At 40.9% G+C, this 18291-nt stretch overlaps 1 protein-coding gene across 1 annotated transcript in view; it reads left to right on the top strand.

Annotated features, from left to right (window-relative positions):
• LOC149434589 (espin-like) overlaps positions 1-18291 on the top strand; it is a gene marked incomplete at its 5' end in the record, with an annotated part of 79138 nt that overhangs the window by 49582 nt on the left and 11265 nt on the right. The window contains 2 exons of the mRNA XM_089663610.1: positions 15775-15854; positions 15962-15973. Of these exons, the coding sequence (XP_089519736.1) occupies positions 15775-15854; positions 15962-15973 (92 nt within the window). The remainder of the gene's footprint in view (positions 1-15774; positions 15855-15961; positions 15974-18291) is intronic.

Genomic DNA, 18291 nt, shown 5'->3' with positions numbered 1-18291 from the left:
TTAGGTTAAAATTGAAAAATGGGTAACTATTTCTATTGAACTATAAACATAGATAAAGGATGTAGCGCTTATACATGAACAATAAATAAAGTAATATAGTGACCCCCAAGTGAAATTACTGTGTGATCATACCTAACATAGGCCTTAAATAGTGAAGCAGTCCACATGTGCAGGAGCAAACCAAGCTCTTTTATCCACTTAGGACAAAAATAAGATACGTGACGCTTCCAATCCTCAATATACTACTTGGGTATATAAAAGTTTAATACAAAATGTAAAAAACACTACAAACAAAACACACGAGGAGAAGAAATCCAGTGATCTGTGTCACATTCCTTTTGTTCATGCAAATCAAAGGAATGTGTGTGAACCCACACACCCTTGAATGTGATCCAATAACGGCTAAAATGGCCTCTTACCTCCAACCTGCCACCCTGCAGGGCCACAGAGCTTTTAATATACCACCACTAGGACTAAGAAGAGCTCCTCACGATAATATGGCTTGAAAATGTTTCCACAGGACACAGCTTCCACCTCTCCTCTAGTATCCTTGCGGGCCAATGAGCAAGATGAATCCCAGCTCAAATCCCCATAAGAAAAAAGAAGACATCCTCCATAGTGTAGACCAGGGGTGGGCAAACTTTTTGACTTGAGGGCCGCAATGGGTTCATATATTGGACCCGGGGGCCGGACCAAGAGTAGATGAATGATGTGTATGTGTCATCCATAGTAAGTATAGTAATATTCCCCCATAGTAAGCATAGTAATTAATCCCCCATATAGTAATTAATCCCCCATAGTAATTCATCCCCCATATAGTAATTCATTCCCCATATAGTAATTCATCCCCCATAGTAATTCATCCCCCATAGTAATTCATCCCCCATATAGTAATTCATCCTCCATAGTAATTCTTCCCCCCTATAGTAATTCATTCCCCATATAGTAATTCATCCCCCATATAGTAATTCATCCCCCCTATAGTAATTCATCCCCCATATAGTAATTCATCCCCCATATAGTAATTCATCCCCCATAGTAATTCATCCCCCATATAGTAATTCATCCCCCCTATAGTCATTCATCCCCCATATAGTCATTCATCCCCCCTATAGTCATTCATCCCCCATATAGTAATTCATCCCCCATATAGTAATTCATCCCCCATATAGTAATTCATCCCCCATAGTAATTCATCCCCCATATAGTAATTCATCCCCCATAGTAATTCATCCCCCATATAGTAATTCATCCCCCATAGTAATTCATCCCCCATATAGTAATTCATCCCCCATAGTAATTCATCCCCCATATAGTAATTCATACCCCATATAGTAATTCATCCCCCATAGTAATTCATCCCCCATAGTAATTCATCCCCCATATAGTAATTCATCCCCCATATAGTAATTTATCCCCCATATAGTAATTCATCCCCCATATAGTAATTCATCCCCCATAGTAATTCATCCCCCCTATAGTAATTCATCCCCCCTATAGTAATTCATCCCCCATATTAATTCATCCCCCATATTAAGTCCCCAAGTCCCCCCTGTGTCAATTCACTTACCTTTGCTCCGCGCGTTCCTCTCGCCGTGTTCCCGCGCCGCTCCGGTGTAGCATGAAATCTGTCTCCTATGAGGATCTGTCCCCCTCGACGTATCTGCGCATGTGCCAGTTTCAGGCATTAGCAGCCGATCGGCGATCTCCGGCACATGCGCAGATACGTCGAGAGGGACAGATCCTCATAGGAGACAGATTTTCATGCTACACCGGTCTTCAGGGCGGACTGTGAGAGGAGCCTAGCGGGAGCCTAGCTCCGCGGGCCGGATTAAAAGGTCCGCCGGGCCGTAGTTTGCCCATTGCTGGTGTAGACCGTTTATTTACAACATAAAAAACAAGTAAAATGCAAACTCACGTGAGCAGAGTTTCATACAGCGTTTTTCCCATATGTTGGGTGTAGGCATAGAACTCAAAGGGTGTTCCAAGATGGCGCCACGCCAGAAGTGCGTCACCACGTTGTACCGTCGACGCGTTGCGTCACGTGACCTCGTGACTTCATCAGGACTGGAGGATTGGAAGCGTCACGTATCTTATTTTTTGTCCTAAGTGGATAAAAGAGCTTGGTTTGCTCCTGCACATGTGGACTGCTTCACTATTTAAGGCCTATGTTAGGTATGATCACACAGTAATTTCACTTGGGGGGTCACTATATTACTTTATTTATTGTTCATGTATAAGCGCTACATCCTTTATCTATGTTTATGCTTTAATGACCTATTTGGTATAGGATTAGATGTTAGCAGCTGTTGAATATCTGGTGTGAGAGATATATATATATATTTTTTCCACTACTGTCTTACATAAGAGCGCAAGAGGATTTTGTATATTATATTTCTATTGAACGGTTATCATCTTTGTTATTTATTTTGGTTCAAAATTAGATGCTAGAAACTGACGTGCGGGGCTTCCAAAATCTTGATCTTTGTTATTTATTTTAATTCAAAATTAAACGCTAGAAACTGATGTGCGGGGCTTCAGAAATCTGGATAAAAAGTGTTTTTTCTCTTTCTTAAGCTTTTTTGCTAGTATTATTTTATGTTGCTTCTTAGACACAAATCTTTTAAATATGTGTACTTCTATAATCTGTGTAACAACAAAAGTAAAACTTCCAAAAAAAAGTTTGATAAAGACTACGGGCAACAGCGCTTAACATCTTTGGCCCAATCTTTATTGGTTCCTGAATTCTAATTTTACCAAGTCATAGTTACATAGTTAGTCTGGCTGAAAAAAGACAAAAGTCCATCCAGTTCAACTATAGAAAATAAAAATGTTATAACTACACCCACAGGTGATCCAGAGGAAGGCAAAAACCCAGCAAAGCACGATCCAATTTGCTCCTGCAGGGAAAAAATTCCTTCCTGATCCCCCGAGAGGCAATCGGATATTCCCTGGATCAACTTTCCCTATAAATGTTATATCCAGTTATATTCTGTGTATCCAAGAAAGAATCCAGGACGGTTCTATTCTTTTTATTTTATAGGTTTTTTTTCTATCCTATTCTATTCTTTTCTTTTAATTTATATTACATAGTTACATAGTTAGTCTGGCTGAAAAAAGATAAAAGTCCATCCAGTTCAACCATTAAAAAAAAAAAGTTATAATCCTGGACCCACAGGTGATCCAGAGGAAGGCAAAAAAATCCCAGCAAAGCACGATCCAATTTGCTCCTGCAGGGAAAAAATTCCTTCCTGATCCCCCGAGAGGCAATCGGATATTCCCTGGATCAACTTTCCCGATAAATGTTAGTATCCAGTTCAGGGGCGGACTGACAACTCATGGGGCCCCCGAGCAATAGGGGATCATGGGGCCCCTGTGTCCTTGCCCAAACTCAAAAGGGCCTATGAAAAAGGTACCAGGGGCATCTCACGGGGCCCCCTACTGACCCCGGGCCCTCGGGCAGTGCCTGATTTTCCAAATGGTCAGTCCACTCCTGATCCAGTTATATTCTGTGTATCCAAGAAAGAATCCAGGACTTTCCTACAGCAATCCACTGAGCTGGCCACAACCAACTCTTGAGGGAGTCTATTCCACATTCTCACAGCTCTTACTGTGAAGAAACCTTTCCATGGTGTGTGTATAATGACATTTAATTGAGAGATCATCCACCATAAAAGTACAACCATTAATGTTTTTTTCATTTGTCCTCATCATTTGAGGCAATATTGGTGTTGTGCAAGTATGGCAGGGATGTGGTGGTAAAGCATTGACTAGACCAGGGGTCTCCAAATTTTATAAACGAAGGGCCAGTCCTGACATCAGTGGGAGTAAACAGTGCCTCATCATTGGTATTAATGGGAGACAGAGTGCCCCATCACTGGTATCAATGGGAGGAATAGTTTCCCTTTGTTGGTGTCAGTGGGGGGTTCTATTCTTTTTATTTTATTCTATAGTTTTTTTTCTATTCTATTCTATTCTTTTCTTTTAATTTATATTACATAGTTAGTCTGGCTGAAAAAAGACAAAAGTCCATCCAGTTCAACCATAGAAAAAAAAATGTTATAACTACACCCACAGTTGATCCAGAGGAAGGCAAAAACCCAGCAAAGCACGATCCAATTTGCTCCTGTTGGGAAAGAAATTCCTTCCTGATCCCCCGAGAGGCAATCAGATATTCCCTGGATCAACTTTCCCTATAAATGTTATATCCAGTTATATTCTGTGTATCCAAGAAAGAATCCAGGACGGTTCTATTCTTTTTTTTTAATTTTATTTTATTCTAATGGTTTTTTTCTATTCTGTTCTATTCTTTTCCTTTTCTTTTATTTATATTACATAGTTAGTCTGGCTGAAAAAAGACAAAAGTCCATCCAGTTCAACCATTAAAAAAAAAAAAGTTCTAATCCTACACGCACAGTTGATCCAGAGGAAGGAAAAAAAACCCAGCAAAGCACGATCCAATTTGCTTCTGCAGGGAAAAACAAAATCCTTCCTGATCCCCCGAGAGGAAATCGGATATTCCCGGGATCAACTAAGTCATGGTTTGGTTCGTTTTTTATCGGGGGACAGTAGGAAGGAAATTTTTTTCTTTTTTTAGAGGGTGCATGTTTGCTATTTCCTTTTTTCCAATTAGGTTAAAATTAAAAAATAGGCAACCATTTTCTTTAACTGTTATTATTTGTATTATTATTTGTATTATTATTTGTATTATTTGTTGAGACTCAAAATTTGGCTCCAGCTTGATAAAATGTATATTTTTTTTTCTAGAACTTTTATATTATATACTTGTTGTTGTTCCTTAGATATAATTCTTTTAAACGTCAGTATTTATAGAATCTGAATAATAAAAATGAAGCTCTTAGAATTCATAGAAACCAGACAGTGCAAACATATTTGGTAAAGACTAAGCGCAACAGTGCTTAACATCTTTGGCCAGTTCTTTATCAGTTCCTGAATTCCATCTAATTTCACACGTCATGATTTGGTTAGTTCTTTTTTATAAAGGGCCAATAGGGAGGGGTTTTTTTTTTATTATTTTATTTTTAATTATATGGTTGCATGTTTGCCATTATTCCTTTCAAATATTCAAATTATGTTAAAATTGAAAAATGGGTAACTTTTTTTATTGAACTGTTATCATTTGTATTATTTTTTTTCAACTCAAAATTAGATGCTGGAAACTAACGTGCGGGGCATGAAATACCTTGATAAAAAGTGTTTTTTTTCTCCTTAAATTTTTATATTAGTTAATGTTGTTTCTTGGACATAAGTCTTTTAAACATGAGTATTCATAAAACCTACATAATAAAAAATTTTATTAAACAATTCATAGAAGCTAGAAAATAATTGATAAGAGGGCCAGTAGGAAGAAAAGTTTTTTCTTTTTTTTCCATTAAAATTGAAAAATGGGTAACGATTTTTTTTTTAACTGTTAGTATATGTATTATTTTTTTTCAACTCAAAATTAGATGCTGGAAACTAACGTGTGGGGCATGAAATACCTTGATAAAAAGTGTTTTTTTTTTCCTTAAATTTTTATATTATATTAGTTAATGTTGGTTCTTGGACATAAGTCTTTTAAACATGAGTATTCATAAAACCTATATAATAAAAAAATAAAAGTAAAACAATTCAAAGAAGCTGGAAAATAATTGATAAAGGGGTTAGTAGGAAGAAAAGTTTTTTTCTCGTTAAAATTGAAAAATGGGTAACTATTTTTTTTTTAACTGTTAGTATTTGTATTATTTTTTTTCAACTCAAAATTAGATGCTGGAAACTGACATGTGGGGCATGACATTCCTTGATAAAAAGTGTTTTTTTCTCCTTAAATTTTTATATTAGTTAATGTTGTTTCTTGGACATAAGTCTTTTAAACATGAGTATTCATAAAACCTATATAATAAAAAAATAAAAGTAAAACAATTCATAGAAGTTAGAAAATAATTGATAAGGGGGTCAGTAGGAAGAAAAGTTTTTTTTTTTCTTTTTTTTTGTTAAAATTGAAAAATGGGTTACTATTTTTTTTAACTGTTATCATTTGTATTATTGTTTTTCAACTCAAAATTAGATGCTGGAAACTGACATGTGGGGCATGACATTCCTTGATAAAAAAGTGTTTTTTTTTCCTTAAATTTTTATATTATATTAGTTAATGTTGGTTCTTGGACATAAGTCTTTTAAACATGAGTATTCATAAAACCTATATAATAAAAAAATAAAAGTAAAACAATTCATAGAAGCTAGAAAATAATTGATAAGGGGGTCAGTAGGAAGAAAAGTTTTTTTTTTTCTTTTTTTTTGTTAAAATTGAAAAATGGGTTACTATTTTTTTTAACTGTTATCATTTGTATTATTGTTTTTCAACTCAAAATTAGATGCTGGAAACTGACATGTGGGGCATGACATTCCTTGATAAAAAAGTGTTTTTTTTCCCTTAAATTTTTATATTATATTAGTTAATGTTGGTTCTTGGACATAAGTCTTTTAAACATGAGTATTCATAAAACCTATATAATAAAAAGCTAAATTAAAACAATTCATAGAAGCTAGAAAATAATTGATAAGGGGGCCAGTAGGAAGAAAAGTTTTTTCCTTTTTTTTTCGTTAAAATTGAAAAATGGGTAACTATGTTTTTTGAACTGTTATCATTTGTATAATTTTTTTTTCAACTCAAAATTAGATGTTGGAAACTGATATGTGGGGCATGAAATATCTTGATAAAAAGTGTTTTTTTTTTCCCCTTAAATTTTTATATTATATTAATTAATGTTGGTTCTTGGACATAAGTCTTTTAAACATGAGTATTCATAAAACCTATATAATAAAAAAAAAAAAATTAAAACAAATCATAAAAGCTAGAAAATAACTGATAATGTGGCCAGTAGGAAGAAAAGTTTTTTTTCCTTTTTTTTTCGTTAAAATTGAAAAATGGGTAACTATTTTTCTTGAACTGTTACCAATTGTTTTTATTTTTATTTCAACTCAAAATTAGATGCTGGAAACTGACATGTGGGGCATGAAATTCCTTGATAAAAAGTGTTTTTTTCCCTTAAATTTTTATATTATATTAGTTAATGTTGGTTCTTGGACATAAGTCTTTTAAACCATGAGTATTCATAAAACCTATATAATAAAAAAAAAATTAAACAATACATAGAAGCTAGAAAATAATTGATAAGGGGGCCAGTGGGAAGAAAAGTTTTTTTTCTTTTTTTTTTTTCGTTATTTGTTCACCTTTACTGTCTTCAGCAGGTTTAGACTGTTGGCGGTATCAGTTTTTACTGCCCAAATAAAAAATTTGGAACGTTACTAAAATCCAACCAGACAAGCTTCTTCAACCTACCCTGCGAGATGTTGATTGTTGATCCATTTTAACTGTTCATTGGCACATCCAAGGTCAGGAGTCAGTTAAAAATATGAACAGTTACTAAAATTGTGTCTTCGGCCTCTAAACACTAAATATGTTCATTAGGTTTTGGAATTAAAAAAAATAAATTAAAATAAAAAAAAAATTATAATTATATACGACAGTAGAGCTTTTCTGCCTCATAAGATTTCCTTTAAAAATGGAAAAGCTCAACTGGAAAATACATTTTCTTAAATGATGCCATTTTGAGTTCAGATCATCGAGAACCTATTCTAGTCATTACGATTTTATTTTTGGCATTTACTGTGAGAGAGTGCGTAGAACCGTTAGCATCAATCCCTGTCCTCAAAGGAGTTCATTTTGAATTAAAGTCATTTAACTGACCTGAATGTTTTGGGATTTTGGGTGGAGTGTCTGGAGGAAGCTCTCCAAATACAAGTAGAGCATTCAAACTCCATACAGATAGATTTCCCGATACGAATCATACCCAAGAATAAATAATGTTCATGTGTTGTTTTTTCTTTCTTGCTTATGGGGGTTTCTTTTTTTAAATCTCAAAAATGTACAAAAAAATAATGACGTTATCATTTTAAAATTTAGGATTGCAATCTTTTTTTTTTTTGGCATGGTGCTGTTTAATTTTTTTTGTCTTTTTGTGTGTAGATTTTTTTTTTTCTTTTGATAGTTTTTGTTTTCTGTTCGGTGTTTTCTATTCATGGAGGAGTTAGTAGACTTCATTTAAATGTATATCTACACTCCTAAAGACATGAGCTCTGGCTGAGTGTTCATTTGTTCTTCAAGTATACTTGTGTGCAGTTTCAACTGTTTTAGCTGCGTAATAAAGTTCTATCGGACTGAAATTCTTGTGTTTTTTTTTTCCTAAATAATATGGTTTTGTAATCTATTGTTAGACGGGTTTTGCACTGATCTGTTCATAGAATACCATGATGACCAACTTCTTATTTATTTGTAATATTTAAAGCGGAGTTCTGGCCCTCGCTGTCTCCCAAATAAAAAATATTCGGGCATTTACCTGTCCATGTATCCAGCGGTGTCCTCAACCCCCGAGCCGATTCTTCCATCGTCTGTCAGTCGCGATCCAGCGCCACCTAGCCATTTCCTGCATTTTCCTGGCATTCTACCTAAGCCACAAATATGGTTTTTAGATGCAGATGTAGCATACAGAATGCCCAAATAGAAGGGAGTATGTTCATCTCTCTGCAACTAATATTTTAGCTTATATGAGAGATTAAACGTACCGTATTTGCCGGCGTATAAGACGACTTTTTGACCCTTGAAAATCTTCTCAAAAGTCGGGGGTCGTCTTATACGCCGGTATACTGTTTAGGAGGGCTGCGGCATTAAGTACAGGGGTTTGCAGGGGCTGATGCCTCTTACCTGGATCCAGTCCCACGACGATCCGGTCCAGGAAGCGCGGCGTCTCCTTCTGTTCGGCCACTGGATGTTCGTGCGGCTGCTCGGCTCCGCCTCCTCACCGGTGATTGGCCGCCAGAACTGTAGCTCAGGAAAGGCACACAGGCGGCCAATCACCGGCAAGGGGGCGGAGCCGAGCGGCCCCGCGAAAATCGAGTGCCGGAGCAGCAGGTAAGTGTTCTGTGTAGAGGTGCTGCTGCAACCACATATGCTGGCTGCTGCAGCACCATACGAGAACAGGGTCAGCAAGTCTCAGTGGGAGGAATAGTGCCCCATCATTGGTGTCACTGATACCAATGATGGGGCACTATTCCTCCCACTGACACCAACGATGGGGCACTATTCCTCCCCCCCACTGACACCAATGATGGGGCACTATCCCCCCCCCCCCCCACTGACACCAACGATGGGGCACTATTCCACCCCCCACTGACACCAATGATGGGGCACTATTCCACCCCTCACTGACAGCAATGATGGGACACCATTCCTCCCACTGGCACCAATGATGGGGCACTATTCCTGCCACTGACACCAATGATGGGGCACTATTCCTCCCACTGACACCAATGATGGGGTACTATTCCTGCCACTGACACCAATGATGGGGCACCATTCCTCCCACTGATACCAATGATGGGACACTATTCCTCCCACTCACACCAATGATGGGGCACTATTCCTCCACTGATACCAATGATGGGGCACTATTCCTCCCACTGACACCAATGATGGGGCACTATTCCTCCCACTGATACCAACGATGGGGCACTATTCCTCCCACTGACACTAATGATAGGGCACTATTCCTGCCACTAATGCCAATGATGGGGCACTATTCCTCCCACTGACATCAATGATGGGGCACTATTCCTCCCACTGACATCAATGATGGGGCACTATTCCTCCCACTGACACCAATGATGGGGCACTATTCCTCCCACTGGTGTGCATTGGAAGAGGGGTAGTCTTATACGGCGAGTATAGCCCAAACACTACATTTTAGCAGGAAAAGTAGGGGGGTCGTCTTATACGCCCAGTCGTCTTATACGCCGGCAAATACGGTACCCCTTTTGATGGATGGATATACCTTTAGCTCCTTGCTGTCATGAAGCCGGAATGTCTGGAACCACTTCCTTTAAACCGGTTTCAACAGAAGGTGACAACCGTATTAATACAAAGGTGTCACATCCCAGAATCCGGGCTTTTCAGCCTAATTGATGCCTCTGTGTCTGAGTACCTCTGACTGAATATACATCCTTAATGACAATGGAATGTCCTTACATATTACTACTGATCGCATCTTATCCACTCAAATCTGTACATTTACATCACATGTACGTTACATCATGTCACATGTACGATACACCAACTTCTTATTTATTTGTAATATTTAAAGTGGAGTTCTGGCCCCCGCTGTCTCCCAAATAAAAAATATTTGGGCATTTACCTGTCCATGCATCCAGCGGTGTCCTCAATGCCCGAGCCGATTCTTCCATCATCTGTCAGGTGCTGGTGCCACCATCTTGACTAAGGGAAACCAGCAGTGAAGCCTTGGGGCTTCACCACCAGTTTCCTTCTGCGCATACGCAAAGGACGCTACGCTTTGTGAATGGGACACTTCCAAGGTCCCAGAGGGCTGTGGATGGGGGAGAGGGCAAACTACTGGCTTAGTTTGCTGTGGTGAACTGAGCCAGAAGTGGGAGCGGGTGCCTCTCAAAACCAGGCATTCGCCAAAAGCTGCCAAATGTGTCAGCAGAGGGGGTGCGGAGACAGAAAAGCGGAGCTTCCACTTTTGGTTGGAACTCTACTTTAAGCCAAAGGTAACATTAATCTGATTGATAGACATTTTATTTCCACTGATTTACATGACTGTCTACATAATCCATGTGACGTGATAATATTGGTCAAGCGCTGGAACCAGGGGCGGACTGACCATTTGGGAACTCGGGCACTGCCCGAGGGCCCGGGGTCAGTAGGAGGCCCCATGAGATGCCCCTGCTGCCTTTTATAGGCTTTGGTGGGCGTGGTTTGAGTGTGGGCAAGGATACAGGGGCCCCATGATCCCCTATTGCCCGGGGGCCCCATGAGTTGTCAGTCGGCCCCTGGCTGGAACCATTGGTAGGTGAGATGTTGGTTAGATATAAAGTTCCTACAGGCAGCTCTCTGTCAGTCAGGTATCCTTAGGGGCCTCCATGTGACGTGATAATATTGGTCAAGCGCTGGAGCCATTGGTAGGTGAGATGTTGATTAGATATAAAGTTCCTACAGGCAGCTCTCTGTCAGTCAGGTATCCTTAGGGGCCTCTTACAGTTGTCTCTCAGCTGGGTATATCTAGGGGCCGCTGTCAGCCGGGGTACCCTAGAGGCCACTGGGATGATCAGAATAGTATTTAAAGGACGAGAGTGCCACAGGTTTGTATCAAGTCCAGCAAAAGTATACTTATGTAGCACTACCCCCCTGGGGAGCCGCTGAGCTTTTGGGTCCTCCTAAAGTTTTGCACAGCCAGGCAACACACATTTTATCCACACATGCACACTGGAGTCAGTAAACAGTCCTTGAGCTTGGGTTTTGTTTTATTTTATTAAGGTGTATTGAACTTGGATGGAGTTGAGGCATGTATGGGATGCCCAAGGAAACTGCAACTTGAGGACAACTCCTTAGCAACTATGTACAAGTCCTCAGACAAAGATTCTGTTATTAGAGAGCTCTCCAGCCCTCCTGGTTTACCACCTCAGATTAATTCATCTCTTCACCCAGCTGCCCGAGGGAATCCCTGAGCAAGGGGACCCAGAAACTGCTACTTTAGCCGAGTAGCTCCAGATGAGGAGCTAGTTGGGTTGACCACCTGACTGCTCTCGCCCCTTATCTGGCCCAGGGGATGTGGGATAACTCACTCAGCCCTCTCCTGCAAGCTTGTGGGTTGGTAGCTGCCTTCAGGCCTTACACTGGCCTGGCTCCTTCCCTGCTTTCCAGGCTGTCCTTTCTCAAGGGACGGTTGAGGCTGAGAGATCCTTCCAGCTCAACTGCATGTAAGTAGGCTCCTCCCTGGGCCCCCTCCCAGACTCCGCATTCCAGCCTTCTCACATCATCTTCCACCCAACAATGAACACTTCCTGGTCAGGCTCTCTCATACTTAAGGACTGTTCTGACCCCATGCCAAGCCTCCTGCTTGGGGGTTGGTCAGAATTCTTTGAGTATGCTGATCAGCCCCTCCTAACTTCCTCCCACTGCCTTCTAGAAACTTATGAAGCTTCTAAAGCAGGGGGAGGTATCAAGGAACTGACTTGCAGAGCCCTCAGCACTGGCCTAAATTGAACCTGGCTGACTCATCCATGGCTGACTCACACCAGGCTGCTAACCTAGCTAGCTCCCCCTGGCTAACTAGAGGGGCTCTACACTTATCTTGACTACAGGTCTGAAAATATATCCATTGTGTTTCGGAGACTCACAACTCTCCTTCATTGGGGTTTGCGTGCTTTCTTTTGTATTAAATATTGCAAGAATTATATCATTGGGACTAAACTAACTAAAATGCACATTTCACTGTTTAAAATTTAATATTTAACCTTTATTTTTTATGGTGTTTATACTTTTAGATGTTTTAAGACCTACCAGAAAGTCTACTGGCATTTAAAGAGACACTGTCCACTTAGCCAATGCAGGGCAACGTGACCATGTCTCTGCAAAGACCCCACTATACTCGCCCTACCCGCTCTCCCTCACTGCTCCTTCTCCATCGTGGCCAGCAAATCCAGAAATGGAAGAGCATGTGACCACCTCCCCTGCTACAATGCTCGGACCTGGGAGCCAATCAATAGAGCACTGTCACATGTCCAAGGGAGTGGCACGGCTGATTTCAACAGTAGCTGTGACAAAGGACAGAACACTGGAAAGGCGAATAAAAGGGGGTCAGGGAGGATTTGTGCAGAGGCAGTGTCACCTTCTCCTGCATAGGCAAGGGCATAGCATCCTTTTAAGAAGCCGGTTAAAGGAAATAGATGCTTAAGCTATATGCAAAGCCACAACTTTTATTTTTGATGTAAAGCATATGGAATGGCCATCCGTGTCCAATTGGGGAGATTTCCCTTCACTTCCTGTCTTGTAGACACAACAGGACAGGAACTGGAGGACAGGTGAGAGGACTGAAGGACAGTTGAGGCATCAGGGGTCTTTTAGACTCCAGATGTCTCATTACTTGTCACTTCCTGTCCTGTAGACACCTCACGAAGTGAGAGGATCTCTCTCCAAAGTAAGTCAAATCCCTTCTTGGACAGTTGCCAACAGGCCAAGTGTTCCAATTGGAAAACTTCTCATCTGTCCCTGGTTTAGTTACAACTTAACATTTTAGATTTTTCTTTCTAACTTTTATACCATTGGAGAAATTTTCTCTCAGAAGCACCTCAATCTGATGTGATTGACAAAAGCCCAAAGTCTGTCCGCACAGGCTATTAAACCTCTTGCTGTCCACATAGCTCTTATGTGTGGCAACAAAGAGGGTGGACACTAACGGAAAAGCGGATGAGCACTCCAAGAAAACAGCCCAGGAGTATAGAAGAGTAGGAAAGGCTTAAAGGCTTCAGTCTAACTCCTCCCAGGCCATGTCCCAATGCATTTCACCCCACCCACAGGTAGGGGAGCCCTATGACTAAGCCCTGTGGGTGGGGCAAACTGCGTTGGAGGCATGGCCTGGGAGGAGTTGGACTGAACTCCTAATGGTACCCATAGTAAGGGTACTCGTAATTCTCAATAGAGCACAGGGGCAATGATGTCACCACACCACATGGATACCTCCAATGATGTCACCGTACTGATACCTCCTCCAGCCGACTAACAAAGTCCTTACTCCCTACAGACCTGGGGCTGGCCTACAGGAGCCAGAGCATTACACCCGCCATCCACCAATCCTGGTTACAATGTTTTGCAGGCTCCAATGGAAAAAAAATGAGTGCGCATTTTTAAATTAACTAATAAGGGTGCATTTAATTTTTTCTAAAAGTATGCCTTTCGTTATCTGTCACATGCCACCCATTGCCTTGTGAGGGAGAATGTCACCAGCACACCAAGGATCACCAATATGGGTCCAAAAGTTTTAATAAACGATCAGTTACAGAAAGGCAACTATTCGGAGTCTCGCAGGACCCCTTCATCAGGCATGTGACCACATTGCCTTGTTGCGCAACAGAATTGATAGAAGTTCCAGTATATGTAAAATTCCCCTTATGAGTAATCATGGCGTACTTTAGTGTGTTGCAAATATGAAATCATTAATATTTATGGGGCTGCTCAATTTAAACCTACAAAATGTTTACAACATCTGTGTTTGTTCTTTATCAAACATTAAATGGTTTTCTTTGGGTCTCTCCACTGAGGAACTCACTGGTTGGCCCTGAAACTGTTCATTCCTAGGCTGTGATCAAATGGAAAATTGTATCAAATTTTTAGCATACTTTTCTTTTCCTGAGGGCCATCCATGACAACATACCCGTGGTAGAATGCTGTCATTTTGGTGCCAGGAAACTGGAAATTTGTCTAAATTTTCCTGAGGTCAATCCATGGCAACATACCCATGGTAGAATGCTGCCATGTTGGTGCCAGGAAACTGGAAATTTGTCTCAATTTTCCTGAGGTCAATCCATGGCAACATACCTGTGGTAGAATGCTGCCATTTTGATGCCAGGAAACTGGAAATTTGTCTCAATTTTCCTGAGCTCAATCCATGGCAACATACCCGTGGTAGTATGCTGCCATGTTGGTGCCAAGAAATTGGAAATTTGTCTCAATTTTCCTGAGGTCAATCCATGGCAACATACCTGTGGAAACTACAAAATTGTATCAAATATTTATTGTAATTTTACATTCCTGACTACAATCCATGGCAGTAGACATGTGATAGTATGCTGTCATGTTCAAGCCAGGTAAATGCAAATTTGTGTTAATTTTTCTGAGGCCATTCCATGATAACATACCTGTGGTAGTATGCTGCCATGTTGGTGCCAGGAAACTGGAAATTTGTCTCAATTTTCCTGAGGTCAATCCATGGCAACATACCTGTGGTAGTATGCTGCCATGTGGGTGCCAGGAAACTGGAAAATTTTATCACATTTTTACCATAATTTTCCATTCCTGACTCCAATCCGTGGCAGTATACATCTGGTAGCATGCTGCCGTACTTGAGCCAGGTAAAAGGAAATTTGTCTCAAAGGCTTACCATAATTTTACTTTCATGACTCCAATATATGGCAGTATATATGTGATAGTATGCTGCCATTTTGGTGCCAGGAGACTGGAAAATTGTATCAACTTTTTACCAAAATTTTCCTGAGGCCAATCCATGGCAACATAAATGTAGTATGCTACCACATTGGCATCAGGAAAAAGGAAAATTGTATCAATTAATTACCAAGATTTTCCTGACTCCAATCCTTGGCAACATACCTGTGGTAGTAGGCTCATATGTTGGAGCCAGGAAACTGGAAACTGGAAAATTGTATCAAAGGCAAACCACAATTTTCCTTTCCTCACTCAAATCCATTGTAGTATACATGCTATTATATTGGCACCAGGAAGATGGAAAAATGTATCAAATGCTTACCAAAATTTTCATGAGGCCTATCCATGGCAGCATACATATGGTAGTATGTTGGTTTGATGAAAAATTGTATCAATTGCATCCTGTAATTTTCCTTTCCTGGCAAAAATTCATGGCAATAAACTACTACATGTATGCTGTCGTGTTGGTGCCAAGAAAGTGGTCTGTGTTATGGATCCTCTTTGCACTAACAGCTGGGCCTAACCTTACCTCCATCAGTTGGAAAAGGTAGAGACGAAATAAACTGATTGGGTCAGGTGGCACAATATGTAGGACCTCTTTAAAAATGACGCTTTTTCCTACTGGATGAGAAAGTCTAAATATCATTTGAATGGAATGCGGTGGCATTGCTGTGTATTTATGAGTTGTTGCTCTTGTACAGGAGCAGGAGGAGGCAGCACGGTTGTCAACCATGCCGGCATGGCGGAGAGAGATCCTGAGGAAGAAGCTGGAAGAGGATAAGTAAGAACTGATTACAATGAAACTTCAGACTGAGAATTTTCTTGCCCGTTTCTACAGTATTTAACAATTTTCTTTTTTCTCTTTCCTTCCAACATTGCGTGCAACAGAGAGCTGAAACGGTGAGTGCTTATCAACTGGCTGGAAGGAACCTCTATATTACAGACTGGAGGTCCTGATCTATTCAGTCCAATATGTTTCCAAGCACTGGAGGTTGAAGGTGTGATGAAATTACAGTCACAGTCAAAGATATACATGTAAAATAGATTGGTTTGTTAATAGTCTAATCAGTAGGTGTTCAGGAACATTGTAAGTTTGGATTATTGTAGTGCCAAGGGTCTAGTCCAGTGGTCTCCACACTGCGGCCCTTTGCTTGCGTTTATCTGGCCCTTGAGGCATTATTTCCCCCACCATCAGCAACAGTAGAGCATAGTTCCCACCACTGATACCAACAATGGGGCACTATTCCTTCCACTAACACCAATAATGGGGCATTATTCCTCCCACTGACACCATTCATGGGGCACTATTCCTCCCACTGACACCAATCATGGGGCACTATTCCTCCCACTGATACCAATGATGGGGCACTATTCCTCCCACTGACACCAATGATGGGGCACTATTCCTCCCACTGACACCAATCATGGGGCATTATTCCTCCCACTGACACCAATGATAGGGCACTATTCCTCCCACTGACACCAATGATGGGGCACTATTCCTCCCACTGACACCAATGATGGGGCATTATTCCTCCTACTGGCACTTATGATAGGGCACTATTCCTCCCGCTGACAGCAATGATGGGGCATTATTCCTCCCACTGACACCAATCATGGGGCACTATTCCTCCCACTGACACCAATGATAATGCACTATTCCTCCTACTGGCACTAATGATAGTGCACTATTCCTCCCACTGACACCAATCATGGGGCACTATTCTTTCCACTGACACCAGTGTTAGGACACTATTCCTTCTACAGGCATTAATGATGGGGCACTATTCCTCCCACTGACACCAATCATGGGGCACTATTCCTTCCACTAACACCAATAATGGGGCATTATTACTCCCACTGACACCAATGATAATGCACTATTCCTCCCACTGACACCAATCATGGGGCACTATTCTTTCCACTGACACCAGTGTTAGGACACTATTCCTTCTACAGGCATTAATGATGGGGCACTATTCCTTCCACTAACACCAATCATGGGGCATTATTCCTCCCACTGACACCAATCATGGGGCACTATTCCTTCCACTGATACCAATGATGGGGCACTATTCCTCCCACTGACACCAATGATAATGCACTATTCCTCCCACTGACACCAGTGTTAGGACACTATTCCTTCTACAGGCATTAATGATGGGGCACTATTCCTCCCACTAATACCAATCATGGGGCACTATTCCTCCCACTGACACCAATGATGGGGCACTATTCCTCCCACTGACACCAATGATGGGGCACTATTCCTCCCGCTGACAGCAATGATGGGGCACTATTCCTCCCACTGACACCAATGATGGGGCACTATTCCTCCCACTGACACCAATGATGGGGCACTATTCCTCCCACCGACACCAATGATGAGGTACTATTCCTCCCACTGACACCAACAAAGGGAAACTATTCCCCCCATTGATACCAGTGATGGGGCACTCTATCTCCCATTAATACCAATGATGAGGCATTGTTTACTCCCACTGATGTCAGGACATTTTCTTCTCCGACTGGCCACAGTCCGGCCCCCCTTAAAGTCTGAAGGACAGTAAACTGGCCCTTCGTTTATAAAATTTGGAGACCCCTGGTCTAATCAATGCTTTACCAGCACATCCCTGCCATACTTGTACAACACCAATAAATGATGAGGACAAATGAAAAAAACATTAATGGTTGTACTTTTATGGTGAATGATCTCTCAATTAAATGTCATTATACACACACCATGGAAAGGTTTCTTCACAGTCAGAGCTGTGAGAATGTGGAATAGATTCCCTCAAGAGTTGGTTGTGGCCAGCTCAGTGGATTGCTGTAGGAAAGTCCTGGATTCTTTCTTGGATACACAGAATATAACTGGATATAACATTTATAGGGAAAGTTGATCCAAGGAATATCCGATTGCCTCTCGGGGGATCAGGAAGGAATTTGTTCCCCTGCAGGAGCAAATTGGATCGTGCTTTGTTGGGTTTTTTGCCTTCCTCTGGATCAACTGTGGGTGGAGGATTCTAACATTTTATTTTTTTTTTAGGGTTGAACTGGATGGAGTTTTTTGTCTTTTTTCAGCCAGACTAACTATGTAACTATATCAGTTAAAAACAAATCCAGTATTCAGATGGGAATGTTTTTTTTTTTTCTTGGCAAGAACTGGAATTAGTCTTTAAAGCGGAGTTCCACAAAACCTATCAAAACATAAAAGTCAG

This window comes from Staurois parvus, unplaced genomic scaffold (genome assembly GCF_062004578.1).
Source record: "Staurois parvus isolate SC_StPar_1 unplaced genomic scaffold, SC_StPar_1.0 ptg001730l, whole genome shotgun sequence".
Classification (NCBI taxonomy): domain Eukaryota; kingdom Metazoa; phylum Chordata; class Amphibia; order Anura; family Ranidae; genus Staurois; species Staurois parvus.
Note: the sequence above shows the minus strand (reverse complement) of the source record. Positions and strands in the feature narration are given on the sequence as shown.